The sequence below is a fragment of the Mesocricetus auratus genome, unplaced genomic scaffold, assembly GCF_017639785.1.
Source record: "Mesocricetus auratus isolate SY011 unplaced genomic scaffold, BCM_Maur_2.0 Super-Scaffold_100676, whole genome shotgun sequence".
In the NCBI taxonomy this organism is placed as follows: domain Eukaryota; kingdom Metazoa; phylum Chordata; class Mammalia; order Rodentia; family Cricetidae; genus Mesocricetus; species Mesocricetus auratus.
In genome coordinates, this window is record NW_024429266.1 from 5,475,954 (window position 1) to 5,488,990 (window position 13,037).

At 43.9% G+C, this 13,037-nt stretch overlaps 1 protein-coding gene across 5 annotated transcripts in view; it reads left to right on the top strand.

Annotated features, from left to right (window-relative positions):
• Positions 1-13,037, top strand: part of Kcnk2 (potassium two pore domain channel subfamily K member 2) — a 176,864-nt gene that overhangs the window by 92,049 nt on the left and 71,778 nt on the right. For 4 of the 5 annotated variants that reach the window (XM_040738351.1, XM_040738352.1, XM_040738353.1 and 1 more), the window contains exon 3: positions 1,179-1,296. The exons of the other annotated variant lie outside the window; for it this stretch is intronic. In XM_040738351.1, coding sequence (XP_040594285.1) covers positions 1,179-1,296 — 118 coding nt within the window. The remainder of the gene's footprint in view (positions 1-1,178; positions 1,297-13,037) is intronic. 5 annotated transcript variants of the gene reach the window in all.

Consider the following 13,037-nt stretch of genomic DNA (forward strand, 5'->3'; position numbering starts at 1 on the left):
TTTATCTTTTTATCATCTTTCCTCATTTTCTTAATTTTGTTTCCATTTATACAAAGAACATGCCTTGTAAAATAAAGGATGGCAACATGATTTGGTTGACTTTGCACACAAGCATTGTCGTTTTAACCAGTGTGTTGTGAGCAGCTGTGCGATGAAGCTTGAAATCTACTCCTAGTCTCTGCTGCCTGCTCCCTCCGCCCGCCAGTGCCCCAGTGCCGGGAGAGCACCCTCCCATTCCCAGCCCTTTATCCTCCCTCCGCCTGTAACCTCAAGGCCTCCGCAAACAAGATGTGCTGTCTTGACCTTTCCCTCGCCCATCGAATGATACTCTCCCAAATCCTAAAATTTGAAAGATAAGTGACAAAGCGTTCTCCAGGCTCAGCAGAAACATGTGGTCTGGCCTTCGTGGTGTTTCTCTTTGACTACACATCATCTCCTCAGGCAGTCAGCATCATTTACACTTCCAGAGGGGATTCTCCTGCTGCCTTCCAGTCTACTCTTGGGGGGAGGGATATACACAAGGAGTCTACAAATCCCATGGTCCCCATGAGCATGGCTTATGTCGACCTTGGGTGATTCTCCTTGAAGAATTTATTAGAATCTGAGGAAACTCAAGGAACCTAGACCTAACAGGAGGGACCTAACTTGCTAACAGGTCACATGGTCTTTTTTTTTTCTTTTTCTTTTTTACCCCAGTCTGTCTCCTTAGATCTTTTGAAATATGCTTTTAGCTCTTGTAGACAGCCCAGTCTTTGGTATGACCATTAACATCTGAAATCATAAACATGTTAATGAAGGATTATACATTACTTAATGCAGTCTGAAATCTGATATTTAAATACATAACCAATCCATGTTGCTTACTAGAGAACACTGATATACTTAGGTGTTGACTCAAATACGTTACTAAACATATCATTGGAGATGCTATAAATGCACACTATTAGGAGCTCCATACCAATCCATTCACTTGCTATGAAATGTAAAATGTTCATGATTTAAGTGGTATTACATTTTTCAGAATAAAGTTTCAATCCTTTAACATATTTTAAATAGAAAAATCAAAGACTTAAAGTTGATCCCTTTTGTGTAACTGGTCATTCCTGGGGTGGGAGTTGAGATGTTTGATGCCGCTCTGTGATTGACATGTACTGATAAGTTTCTTTTTAAACTTGCAGCAAATAGTGGCAGCAATAAATGCAGGGATTATCCCCTTAGGAAACAGCTCCAATCAAGTTAGTCACTGGGACCTCGGAAGCTCTTTCTTCTTTGCTGGTACTGTTATCACAACCATAGGTAGGAGACGAATCACTTTCTATTTTCTTTTTTTGGTATAGTTTGTGACCTGACATTCATCTGTTCAAATTTCCTTTATATAGTTGGTCAAAGTAGTCTGAGATAGAAAACTAGGGTATAATACATAGGGTTTTGAATTAAAAGTTTGAATTGAGCAAACTAGCTGTCAGTTCAGAATGTAAAACTCAGAAGCAATATGGTGGAGACATTTGATAAGGGATAATATATTGCAATATATTAAGAATCAAGATCATTTTGAGATGATGGTTTCTTTGTATAAGCAGTCCCCCCCACCCCTGCCTCTTGTCTTCAGTGTAAAAGGACAGGATATTAATCTGACTTTGACTTGATGTGTTTAGTCTATGTTACCTATCTCAGTTTATAAGTCTTAACCCACCCCTGTCAAGGCAACCGTTGTTACATTGATTGCTCATGTATTAGGCTTACTTCAGGGTTTGTTGCCTACATGTTTTATTTTAATAATAGCATAGACATATAAAGTGTTATCTGTGACAGAAGGCTGGACCCTGGATGTCTTGCCTAATCTCTCTCTCTCTCTTTTGCTATAACATTGGAAATGTTGTTGCTGTGGAAGCTCATGTTGTTTTGAGCTTGCCTTATGTGTGCTCAGCATTTCTGTGGCATCCAAATAAAGGCACACAGAAGTCTTCCCTCTGGTATTCAAGTCTTCAGTGCTGCAGAACTTTCCAGAAGACTTCTGTGCATAGTGGGAGCCACCTTTACCTTTCTAGGTTTCTGGCCCATTAAAGGAGGTGTGTTAAAACCATGGTTTTTGAGAATAAGAAAGATATGGATTCATCAAGGTCATGAATGCATTTCAAGGGGAGACAACACACTTGTGAGTTCATCTCTCATGGGGCAGGATCTCTGCTTATGGGATGGACTGAGACTGTTAAGGTTTTAATTTTATTTGCTTATTGCCATCAACAATTATTATAATAATTCATATAAAAATTTCAGATCAGCACGTTACACCAAAGTTCTTGGTAAGACAGCATGAACGCTTGTGGGTGAACATTTACTTGAAATTCTTTCTTTGCTGGGAGTATGTGGTGTCTACTGCATGAACACATGGTAGTTGATATAGTTTGGAGGTCACTTTCCAGCAAAATCAGTGCCTTTCCATGCTGATGAGCCGTTGTCAGGCAGTCAAGAAATTATGTGGATGCTGACATTTCCATCAGCGGGGTCAAGAGTTGTAATTGTGAAAACCTGGAAGAATGATAACCTTGATCCCATACCACAATCACAGGTTCTGTTTGAGACTTAGACATTTTGGCCATTTCTGCTGTGGAAATAACTGCTTATTGTGTAACTTAGAGTCTGTAAGCAAGGACAAGAGAGGCGGGGATGGGGGGGGTGGGGGGATTGGGGGGGGGTTGGGCTCACAGACTGAGTGAGAATGGTTTGTTCCTGTCCAAGGATAACTGAAATCCACATTACAGCTCACCATGACTGCCACTAAATTATTTTGCAGGAGGCACAGTCATTATATGCCCTTACTGCTGAACTGTATGTTTATAAACAGTCTGGTTTTTTCAAATTCCCAAGTTCAGTAAGTTTCACAGACATGCTTCAGTGCATGAAAAGAAATAAACCATCGTTACCAGCTTTGCCCCCAAATTATAGCCACTAAATACAGTAGCTGGTCATATGGGCTGCTGCGGAAGTTGCCTGGAGGCCTCGTCTCTTACCCAGACATCTCTGTTTGTAGCCATAGGTGGCTCAAGTCATTTTGAGTCACCCCTCTGGACATTTTACTCCCAGGCCTTTGTTATTCCAGTCTGAAGGCCATTTCCTCTGACCTTGGATGAGATTAAGAGTTAGAACAGGGTGTGAACACTGCTTTTTTTCCTCCAAGTATCCATGTGACACTAAGTTGACACAGATTTTGAGTCTGTGCAATTAAAAGCATAAAAGCAACTGTTGCTGATACTAAGGCTCTCGTGGCCACGATGTGTTTCTCAGCCACGTGGGCTTCACCCTGCTGTAAGCCACACTGGTCCTTTGGAAACTAGAACTTGAGAGCTTGGGCAGGTGGCTTGCGGTGTCCTTTGTAGGGTGCCATGTGAAGGTGGCACTTCATGGAGCCATGTGGGCTGCAGATGTCGTTGGCTTTTCAGTTTAAGATGCGAACATGACCTAGGCAGCTTATACATTGGAATAGTGCTCAAGGGAAGGTTAATTACACACAGTGCCGTATTAAACTTTAAGACCCAAATTTAAGGAATCGCTTCCAAATTACTCACCCTTTCTAAAATCAGATCCCCAAATTCTGCTCCACAGCTGCACACACTACGGTCTACGATCATTCTCCCCCCCTTCCCCCTCCTCCCCACACCCTATACCCTCCTTCTAGCCCATTAGCTCACAGAATTGGCTCTGCTCCAGCAGCAACTGCTCTCCTTTCTAGACGTCACTCCATTGGTTCAGCCAGGCCCCCTCCACATCACCTTTATTGAGAGGCCTGACTCAGATCCTCTCTGTTTCCAACCCAGTCACCAAACATACGCCACAGCCCCGTGCCTGTCTCTGGTAGCAGGATGCCAGGGGTTCTTATCTGTTTTTGTCCCCCACCCCGGAATTTCCCTTATTTCTGAGATGTAGTAGATGCTTAGGAATTAATTTGGGTTGGGAGGTTTACGGAACACTTGCTGCTCTTGCAAGAGGATTCGGGGCCGCAAAGATTGGACACCTCACAGCTCCTGTCAGGAGACCCACGACCTTCTGAGCTCCACAGGCACCTGCACACGTGAGGTGCATATACAATCTCACAGTCATACACACTTATACATAAACCAAAAAGAAATCTTTTAAAGGAACCTTAGAATTGAAAGCAAATAGGCATATAGGTGGTGTGACCTGTGGATCGCTGGATGTTACTCAACACTAAAATGATGGCTGTGATACTAAATTAGGGGCTTGTTCAACACATCTCAGCAACAGCTTGCTTGTTTGTACATTTGTTTATTTAATAGATAGCAAACACTCTTTCTCTAATGCCATAGTGGTAAGAGTCAGGGAGGTGGGCGGGCAGATAAACACAAGAGGCAGGCAAACACAGAGGTGCCAGGTGTGTAAGCTAAGAGCATTTAATGGAACCCATGGTGTAGGCGGGGAGGTAAGGGCAAAGGATAATTACCTCTGGTTACTAGATGCTGTCTCCAAGATTGGAAAAAGGGTCAGTGATTTCTAAGGCAAACACATATGGATGGGGGAATTCAGGTACAGAGAGCTAGGGGAAGAGATGAAGGTAGAAATCCACAGGGGGCTGGCGGGGTCATCTGGGATGTTGCTGATGCTGGACAGAATTCAGGTACAGAGAGCTAGGGGAAGAGATCCACAGGGGGCTGGCGGGGTCATCTGGGATGTTACTGATGCTGGAGAGCCTCATGCTCGGACCCTGTGACTTGGTACCTGTCCAGGTGGCTCACACTGGACCATTGCTACCTTTGCCACCGCTGGGAGCTTATAGAAGCAAGGACACAGTCTTATTGTGGAATTGCCATTTACACAGGAAAAGCAGCTGTAGCGGTCACGTGATCAAATGTGCCATGGAGCTGGCTTTGCAGTAGAAGTAGGGAAGGAGAGTGTGGGAGAGACCTGCAGAGAAATGAACCCAAGTTGGATGTGAGCTGTGAGCTGGAGAAAGCATGCTGTGTCTGCCTGTGAAAGGGCAAGGCTGGGCAGTCTGCGGTAGAAGCAAGCTGAAACCCAGACAGAGCGTGAACTGGACTTGGTTTGGGGGCGCATAGGTAAACATTTGTGGAGCTCAGAGGCTCATTTAAGGGGGTAGCAGGAAATGCTGACTGCTGGAGGTGGAGAGGGAAAGATAGTTCAATATAAATTGATACCCAAGGGTTTTGTGCCTATTAAATAAGATAAAACATTGATTTTCTTTTTAAAGTAAAATGAGAGGTAACAGCAACATTAGGATGCATCTTTCAGAAAGATGGAACAATTAGGAAGTTAGGACAGCGACCCTCACAGCCACATGAGCATTGCCGGGGATGGCAGGAGTTGGTGTGGAAGGAAGAGTCGGAGACGGGTTGTTGATAGAATCGGATGAGGGAAGCAGCCGGTCTTGGTGACTAACAGGATGAAGAGGATGGCGAGAATGCTGAAATTGAATCGGGCGTTTAGACGGTAGACATGTAATTCATCGAGAGCTCTCGTTGATCCTATTCAGAAAACCAAGTCGAAAAAAAAAGTAGCCAAGGTTTTAAATGCCGCGTTATTTTAGGAAGCTTCATTTCAGTGCTTCATCCCTCCCGCCCCTCCGTCGACTTTTATTTCCTTCTTTATTTTGACTATTCTTTAATTGTGCCGCCTCAGTTATGTTACTGCCTGGTCATTGTCTCGGGGTGGAAAAGACCGGCGACCAGTCTCTGGGACATTAATAAACAAGATGCCGAATGCTGCAGAGGTGGCCTGATGTGCCGTCATAGAGAGAAACCAGAGCTGGGAGTGGGAGGCTTTCCCAAAGAGGCTGCTGCAGGAACTCTGAGGGGGCGACATCCATCTGAAACCTGAAGGATGAAAAGAAGTCATCTGCGGAAAGACAAGTGGAAAGATGAGTTCAGTCAGAGGGCACAGCCGCGGCGCAGATCCTGAGTAGGATGGAGTCTGGCACGTTCAGAGAACTCAGATGAGCCGTGGAGCAGACCCTGGAGGTCTAGAAGGAGGGGTGGCAGAAGGAAGCCAAGGGGAGGGTCACAAATAAGCAGAAGCCAGAGCATGAGGGACTCTGAGGGTCATGGTGAGGGCTCTGAAGTGGGGGGCACTGGCAGATGTCATCATAAGCATGGGGTGGGGCTAAGGAGATAACTCAGGGTAAAACACTTTCTCTGCTAGCATGAGGACTCGACGCAAGGTCCTCTTTAGTTTACCATCCTGGGCATCCTCTAGGTAGGTAGAGAAGCTTTCTCTTTTAGGGACATCTGTCGCTTTTACAGAGAACACTCAGTTTCTACCACCAGAGCTCACCTATGCTGTCCCTATGGTTTGTGTGGCTTTTTTCTGTATTTTTTTAATGACATAACTAGAATAACACTTCGGTTTTTACATGGCCTGACTTGCTAAAGACATTATGATATTGATGCCTGGCTTGCTGCAAAATTGCATTCTGTCAGACATCATGTTTAACTGGTGAGAAATAGATTATGACAAGAAAAAATAAGGAGAAGAAAGTGAAAGAAAGGTTTGGGGTAATTTTACCAAGCAGTTCTAGATAAAAAGGAAAAAGAAATAGGGGAAGAAGAGAAGAAAGGGAGGAGGAGAAAACATGATTTGGAAAGAGAGAATGTTGGGAACCATAAAGCCCCGTGCTGGCGTTTGGCTGATACCCTTCTTCCTATGTGGAGTGGAAAAATAGAAACCTGTGACTCTGAGGAAAAATCCCCATCATTCTGTGCTCCCTGTTGTGAGTACAGTGGTCTGCCTGTGTGTGGAGTCGAAGGCCCCTGTAGCATCAGTGTAGAATTTGTCACAAAGTCTCCCCAGAAGGTGAGGTCCCTGCAGCTCTGAGTGTTGAGTGCTAACTTAACTAATTTGCACACACATGTGTCTGTGGCATTTCACCAGTCTCTGAGAGGGCTGCATGCTGGATTCCGAAAGCCCATTTTAAATGAAGGTGAAGGTTCTCTCAAGCAACTTCAAGGTGGGTCATTTTGCAAAGTTTCTAACCTGGACTCACTATATTTAAAAAAGCTTATTAAAGAGGATGATTGTTTAGCGGTGGCGGGGGGGGGGACGACGACACAAGAAATCTACTGAAATCCGGAAGTACGAATAAATTGTTTTGTGTCTTTGACTCTGTTGTGATTCTTCTGCTACACTAAATTAATGAAAGAAAAACTCATATCAAGATGTTAATATATGTTCTTCATATTAAAAACCTCCATGCAAGCTTATGTATTATCTGAGAAAGAAGACTAGGAAGAAGAGGAAGAGGAGGAGGAGGAGGAGGAGGAGGAGGAAGAAGAAGAAGAAGAAGAAGAAGAAGAAGAAGAAGAAGAAGAAGAAGAAGAAGAAGAAGAAGAAGAAGAAGAAGAGAAGCAGCAGCTATCAGAGACGATGCCCTTCCAATAGAGCTAGGCTTGCAGAGTCCGAAGTTATGCTGGATGGGTGATGGAGCCGGGTTCCTGTGAATACTGTTACAGACTTCTAAGTGGATGAGCTAAATTAGTCATGCTAACTTCTCATTGCATATGTATGCATGCCAGGCAAAAGGAGGCCTGCAAAGGAACACCAAGTACCTTGTGCATCTTGAAAAGGGATTTGGAACCCTCTGGGAGGTAGTTTTCCTAAGTGTTAGCCTTTTTCTCCAGTCACAGGAGAAAGCAGAGTGGCCTGGTCTAGGTCTGGTTTCACTGCACACATTCCAGTAAGAAGAGAGCGGCCTCGCTTGTCAAAGCCTACACGGGGTATCAAGGTTACTTGTTATCAGAACAAAGGCCACCATCTTTTCTTTTTTTGTAATAAATTTGAACCGTTTGCAATAAGGCACTCTTAATCTTCTGGAAGGCAATGGAAGTCAACTTCTCTGACCTTGAAATTGTCCCAGAAAAGCCTGAAAAGTAGACTCATCAATTAAAGGCACCAGCTGCTCTTCCAGAGGACCCAGGTTCAGTTCCTAGTACCAGCATGGCGGCTCACAACCATCTGTAACTCCAATTCCAGGGGCTCCAACACCATTCTGGCCTCAGTGGACACCAGGCATGTACACAGTAGGCACACACATATTCATGGTAAACACTCATACATACAAAATAAAATAAGTCATAAAAAGAAAAAAGTTATCCACCAAGTTATAAACAATGTATCTTTATGCCCTGAATTAGCCCCTCACCTGTTTCTTCCCATCCCCCCACCCCACACGCTCACCGCTGGTACACAGTGCTGTTAGTCCTGGGGTTGAATTATGTAGCGCATTTGGCAGGCTTGGCTCCGAATGTGATTAAAGCAAGGTAGGACACTTAAGACTACTGTTCTTGTGAGAGTCTCATTTAATAAGGAAGGTGTGGAGTTATGTTTGGTCAAGCTTCTCTGCTTTCAGCTGGTAATTATGCTACACATTTGTTTTTGTCCATCTTTTTGTTTGTTCATTTTTTTTCTTGAAGGTTTTTTAGAATAACGCAGTCATACACTTGGAAAGTTGGTATCACTGTGCCATACTTTAAGCATGGCGTGATGTTGATAGAAGAACTCATGCCGGGTGATACATGACACTCATGCTTAACTGGCTTGGTTTATGTGCAGCAGTTTTTATTCACTGTAGGGAGAAAGGAATTCTGGGAAGCTCTCGGTTCTAAACCACAGTTGGGAGAAATACTGCTAATGAGAACAATCGAAAGCTCAAGTCGTCAGAATTATACTTTACCTCCTAGCCTTAAGTGACCCTCACTTCCAACATTCCCTTGAAATAATAATAATAATAGTAATAATAATAATAATAATAATAACCAACAGTGTCCAGGTTTGGGGGATGCTCTATCATAGCTCTCTGAGGATGCTAAGAAGGAAAGCAATTGATGGGTTCCAGAGATGGCTCAGTGGGCAAAATCCTGCCATGGGAGCCTGAGGACCTGAGTACAAGTCCTTCGAACCCACAAAATGATCTACATTCAGCATTAGTAAACACCTGTAGTGGTAGTACTCCTGTGGGGGATGGGAGGCAGAGGGAGGGGACTTCCCAGACTAGGTGTACCCATCTAAAACAAAAACCAAAACAACAACAAACTAAAAACAGAGACCCACATTGTCTCAGACGGTGTAGAAGGCAAGAACCGAGGTCTGAGGTTGCCCTTTGACCTTTTTGCGCATGCATCTGCATACACGTAATCAAATGTGCACACCATGCATACATTTCACATACACACACACACACACACACACACACAGAGAGAGAGAGAGAGAGAGAGAGAGAGAGAGAGAACATAATTATGCAGGCTAGCAACAGCAAGGCACGACAAAGGACAGAAAGGATAAATGAAAACTGAACAGACTCTCTCTCCCTTGAGCTCTCGCTCTTAACAGCACACACTTGTGCCCTCCCCCATACTAATCAGTTCTCCAGCAGACACTAATTCAGTCTCGTTCTGATGCTGTCTAGCTGGGTTAGCATCAGCATCTACAGGTGAAGGACTCAGACCCACGACTGCCCCCATTGGAGCCCAGACTCCTATGCTGTTTGCTCTAAACTCAGGCCCCTCCTTGTGTTAGGTCTGGAGCTTCTCACTAACTCGGGGAAACAATTTGTGTTTCTCAGTGTATTATGAAGTATAAAAGATAGCATCTGCAGTCAGATAGACACAGGGCAAGGTGCTTGAGAAGAGTCCTGAAGCCTGCGTAGAGCCGCATCTTCCAGGCGTATGCGGAAGTGGAAGCCGCGGAAACTTCCTGAGCTCTCCTCACCCATGTGTGTCAGAGATTTCTACAGGGTTGCCCTTAAATATGTGTTGTTTGTGCCAGTTTCTGGTTCCTCCTGTCTTCGGGAGAAAAGGCTCAGCTCCTAGAGCTCCCTGAGCATCTGTAATGGGAAGTCGTAGAAACTTGAGACAGTTGGCCACACTGCATCCAGTCAAGGGCAATGCAGAAAATGTGAGCCTGCTTACTAGTGCCCAGCATCATTCTCCTTTAATCTGGTCCAGGGCCCAGTCCGTGGAATGGTGCCGTTCACATTCAGGGTGTGTTTTCCCAATTCTATGGCTAGAATCCAGCTAATTCACCACATACCTTCTCGAAGGTCCTCCTCCCAGGTGATTCGAGATGATGTCAAGTTGACAATTAAAACTAGCCCCCATACTGGCCAAAGTCCACATCACAGGATCATTGATTCTTCCGACACCTCTGTGTCTCAAGAAATTACAAAGGTCTTTAAAAGTGTTACATGGAGGCCTAAGTCAACATTATTGTTATAACTCGCAATGGTGTGAAAGGCAGGAAATGAGTTGGGATGAATGAAGTAGGCAGTATACAAAGACCGGGTGTTTGAATATATTTACTTTAGGCGCATGAGTGTTTTGCTTGCACGTATGTGTGTGTGTGTGTCACGTGCATGCAATGCGCATAGGGGCCAGAAGAGGGTGCAGATGCCCTGGAACTGGAATTGCAGATGGTTATGAGCCACTATGTGGATGCTGGGAATGGAAACCAGGTCTTCTGTAGGAGCGGCAAGTGCTCTTAGCTGCTGAACCATCTCTTTATAAAGCCATTCCTATAAAGAGCAAGTGTTGTAAGTGAAAACTTGGATGGCCAACTTAATGAATCTGTATTTTAACACTGATTACACAAAAAAGTTAGAAACATGGACTTTTAAGTAATAACAGCCAAAGAACGTGTTATACACATGTTCTATATTCATAGACTAGTCTGTGCTTCTGCATTAGTTATCATTGTCTAAGCTACGTCTAGGACCAGTCTGGTGGCTTTTCACAACAAAAGCACTTGGCTGCTTCCCAGTGCAGGTTCAGCATTGGAAGACAGGAGGCCTCTTTCTCATCACACTTGATACCTCTGCAGATCATGGGTCTTCACCTCCAGGTCTTTCTGCTGATCGTAGGGTTAGAAAGAACTCCGGTGCTGGGCAGTGGTGGTGCATGCCTTTCACCCCACCACCTGGGAGACAGAGACTGGTGGATCTCTGTGAGTTCAAGGCCAGCCTCATATTCAGAGGGAGTTCCAGTACAGGCTCCAAAGCTACACAGAGAAAACCTGTCTCAAGAAGAGAGAGAGACAGAGACAGAGACAGAGAGAGACAGAGACAGAGAGAGACAGAGACAGAGACAGAGACAGACAGAGAGAGGAAGAAAGGAAGGAAGGAAAGAAGGGGGAGGGAGGAAGAGAGAGAAAGAAAAGAAAGAGGAGGAAGGAAGTAAGGAAAGAAGGGGGAAGGAGGAGGGAGAGAGAGAGGAGAGATAAGAGAAGAGAGAGAGAGAGAGAGAGAGAGAGAGAGAGAGAGAGAGAGAGAGAGAGAGAGAGAGAGAGAGAGTTCTGGTACCCTTCATGCACTCTGGGCACTAGGCTTTACACATGTACACATGTAATTTTCACTCCCAGAACACTGGCATAGCCAAGTTCAGGAGTGTACAGTGTATCCAGAATATATAAATATTTGGCGACAGCTCCAGTCACTACTTTAATTTCTTGTAAAATAAATCCACTAGGGGTGGGCATGGTGTGGCGACTCATTCCTTCAATCTCAGCACTCAGGAAGCTGGGGCATTCAGGATTGCCATGTTCACTGTATACATAACAAGTTCCACTCTAGCCAGTCTCAATGATACCAAAATGAGTGAATGATAAATAAATAGTTCTCAGTAGGGAATGATGCAACTGAGTTTTTTAAAAAAAAATCATGAAAGAGATGTCATAATATTTTAAGTACGCAAACATCCGAAGTCCCAGTGTCTAAAGGTTGGACATGCCCATTTGAGTGACATCAGTGTGTCAGATATTTTTGTCTCTCCAACTCCAAGATTCTGAGTAGAATTCTTTAAACACGATTAGCAATGTTATGCTTCAGAAAACTGGAGTTCTACTAATGTCAAGCCATGACATTCTGGGTTTAAAATAGAATAAGAATTTGAGAGGGGGAAAAGTAAAATCTAATTGTCAGAAAAGAAGGCAATATATTCTTTTGGAGTTATGTAGGCTCATCATCATAAAAGCAGGTTATCATGAAAAGGTGTTGAGCTATAGAAAGGGACAATCTCCTGGGCTTGATGATCACGAATCACATGTTGGAAACTCTTTGTCTCTTTTACAGTGTCTGTTAGTTGACTCTCATAAATGTTTGTGAAGATTTGAAAATGTGCCGTGTTAATTGCTTTTTAAAATTCACAGAAACACTAGGAAGCATAAATCAGCGCAGCTAAGATAAATGTTCGCCTCTGTCAGTACAGAGAGGAGGCCATCTGTGTAGCAGCACTGCCTGGGAAGATGGTGAGAAATTAATGGTGTGCTCACTTTAAATGAAATTCTTCGTACTTACAAATATGTGAACATTTCCCTCTGTTGGCCTGCCATAGTTACTGTCATTCCATAACTATTGACTTATTTGATGTATAATATGATGACTTTTGTCATTTGAACGTAACATGTCCCCTGTAGACTAATGTGGTTGGGTAGTTGGTCTTAGGCTGGTGGCACTGTTGGGGAAGGTTGGGGAGGCATTGCCTTACTGAGGACAAGGCTTAGTAGCTGGTACCCACTTCTGGTTTGCTTTCTGCTTCCCTCCTGAAGCTGGGTATCCTAGATCTGCGCTATATTCCCTTCCCAGGAAGATTCGTGCATGTCTCCCCACCCCCCTTGAGCCCTCCTTGTTACTTATCTTCTCTGGGTTATCCTTTCTTTTACAGATAATATCCACTTATAAGTGAGTACATACCATGTTTGTCTTTCTGGATCTGGGTTGCCTCACTCAGGATATTTTTTTTTCTAGTTCCATCCATCAGTCTGAAAATTTCATGATGCTATGTTTTTAACAGCTGAGTGACACTCCATTGTGTAAATGTAACACATTTTCTTTATCCATTCTTCGGTTGAGGGACATCTATGTTATTTCCAGTTTCTGGCTATTATGAATAAAGCATCTATGAACATAGTTATGCAAGTGTATTTGTGGTAGAATGGAGCATCCTTTGGGTATATGCCTAGGAGTTGTATATCTGGTTCTTGAAGGTCAATTTCCAATTTTTCTGAGAAACCACCATATTGAT